This window comes from Apaloderma vittatum, unplaced genomic scaffold (assembly GCF_000703405.1).
Source record: "Apaloderma vittatum isolate BGI_N311 unplaced genomic scaffold, ASM70340v1 scaffold25629, whole genome shotgun sequence".
Taxonomy (NCBI): Eukaryota; Metazoa; Chordata; class Aves; order Trogoniformes; family Trogonidae; genus Apaloderma; species Apaloderma vittatum.
The window spans coordinates 7,286-8,748 of NW_009734989.1; the positions used below are offsets into that span (position 1 = coordinate 7,286).

The 1,463-nt window shown below is 58.4% G+C and overlaps 1 protein-coding gene across 1 annotated transcript in view; it reads right to left on the reverse strand.

The window, feature by feature from the left end:
* The window catches only part of CACNA2D2 (calcium channel, voltage-dependent, alpha 2/delta subunit 2), a gene marked incomplete at both ends in the record, with an annotated part of 21,641 nt that overhangs the window by 5,590 nt on the left and 14,588 nt on the right, over positions 1-1,463 (reverse strand). Inside the window, 2 exons of the mRNA XM_009876461.1 lie at positions 513-620; positions 1,094-1,252. Of these exons, the coding sequence (XP_009874763.1) occupies positions 513-620; positions 1,094-1,252 (267 nt within the window). The remainder of the gene's footprint in view (positions 1-512; positions 621-1,093; positions 1,253-1,463) is intronic.

Here is a 1,463-nt window from a genome sequence, read left to right on the forward strand (position 1 = left end):
TCCAGCCCCAGCAAGTCCTGTCACCCAGCATCCCCGTGCTGGCCCAAGCCAACCACTCCAAGGCTCCTCACACTTGGGTATCACTGCACTCAGAGGGGTCTGTGCTCTCCAAGGGTCCTACATAGACCAGAACTGCCCCATCACACGGGTCTCCAGGTCCTGGGCAGCAATGGGGACCCTCCTGCCAATCTGTCTGCCCACCAACAGTCCTGTCCCTATGCCTGGGGTGTGTGCCCCTAAGAGCAATATTTTGGAAAGCCCACCAGCCCTATCCCCTCCCTAGCAGCTTGTGGGGTGCCTAGCCCCATGCCTCCTGCACACCAAGGTGGGAGCTGGCTATAAAGGGCACCAGTGTGTCAGCCGTCCCATTAGCAGGGCAGTGGCTTGGTGCAGGAGCAGGCTGTCGGGAAGAGAGGATGGCGATAAGGCAGAAGCCAGCAATGGAACTTGAGCAGCCATCTCCCTCCCTGGTGAGCGGCCCCAGCCTGGCATACAGAACCACAGCCCCTCACCGTCTTATTGGGCCAGTTGTACTTCTCAAAGACGTCCTGCACCCGGTCCTCGCCACCGTCTGTGAACATCATGATCATCTTGTTGCAGTTGGCACGCGTGATGTTGGACTGTGGGGCAGAGAGATGGTGCCTGAAGCCAGACCCAGAGCGAGGAGAGCTGACCCAGACCCATCTCTTTTCTTGACTACTTTCTCTGGGGTGAGGGTGGCTGGCTTGAACAGACAGGAGAAGGGACACTGTCTACTTGGAAATGATGTTGTGGCTATTGCTGCTTGGCACCTAACAGCATCATTCATTTTTATTTTGCCTCTGGCATGGTGCCTGGCTGGATCCAGGCCCCTCTGCCCAGCTCTGCTAATTTTAATAACCCAGAGGGGCAGCAGCTCCAGCAAAACCTCAGCTACAGTGTGCTGGGGGGTGGGATGTCCTCCCCAGCATTGCCAGGGAGGCCAAGAGGCTCTCTGTGTGCTGAAATCCCAGGCGCAGAGCAGCAGCTGGGTGCTTGGGAGCTCTCCCATTGCCTCCAACATCCATGGGTGCACTCCGCCTCCCCCCAGCCCACAGCCTTGCCCCCAGCTCACGTTCTGCAGCTGGTCGAAGGCATACTCAAAGCCAGCCTTGTAGTCGGTCGTGCCCTTGGCCACCATCCCCTGCACGTCCTCCTTGAAGACCTTCTTGTTCCGGATGTTGGCCTGCACCAGGTGCTTGAAGCAAGACACTGGCTTCGCCTTCTCATTGAACTGGGAGGCAAAAAGGAGGAGAGCGGGTTGCAGAAAGGGGATGGGGGCAGCCCCTCGCAGGCACAAACCACCCATCACGCTCAGCTCCCACAGATGTGAGGTAAATGGAGGGTCCTGTGTCCCACGTCCCAGGGATGGTGAATGCTGTGACCAGGGCTTAGCCTGGGCCAAATCCAGCACTGACATGCCTAGTGTGGGCCTGCAACCTTGC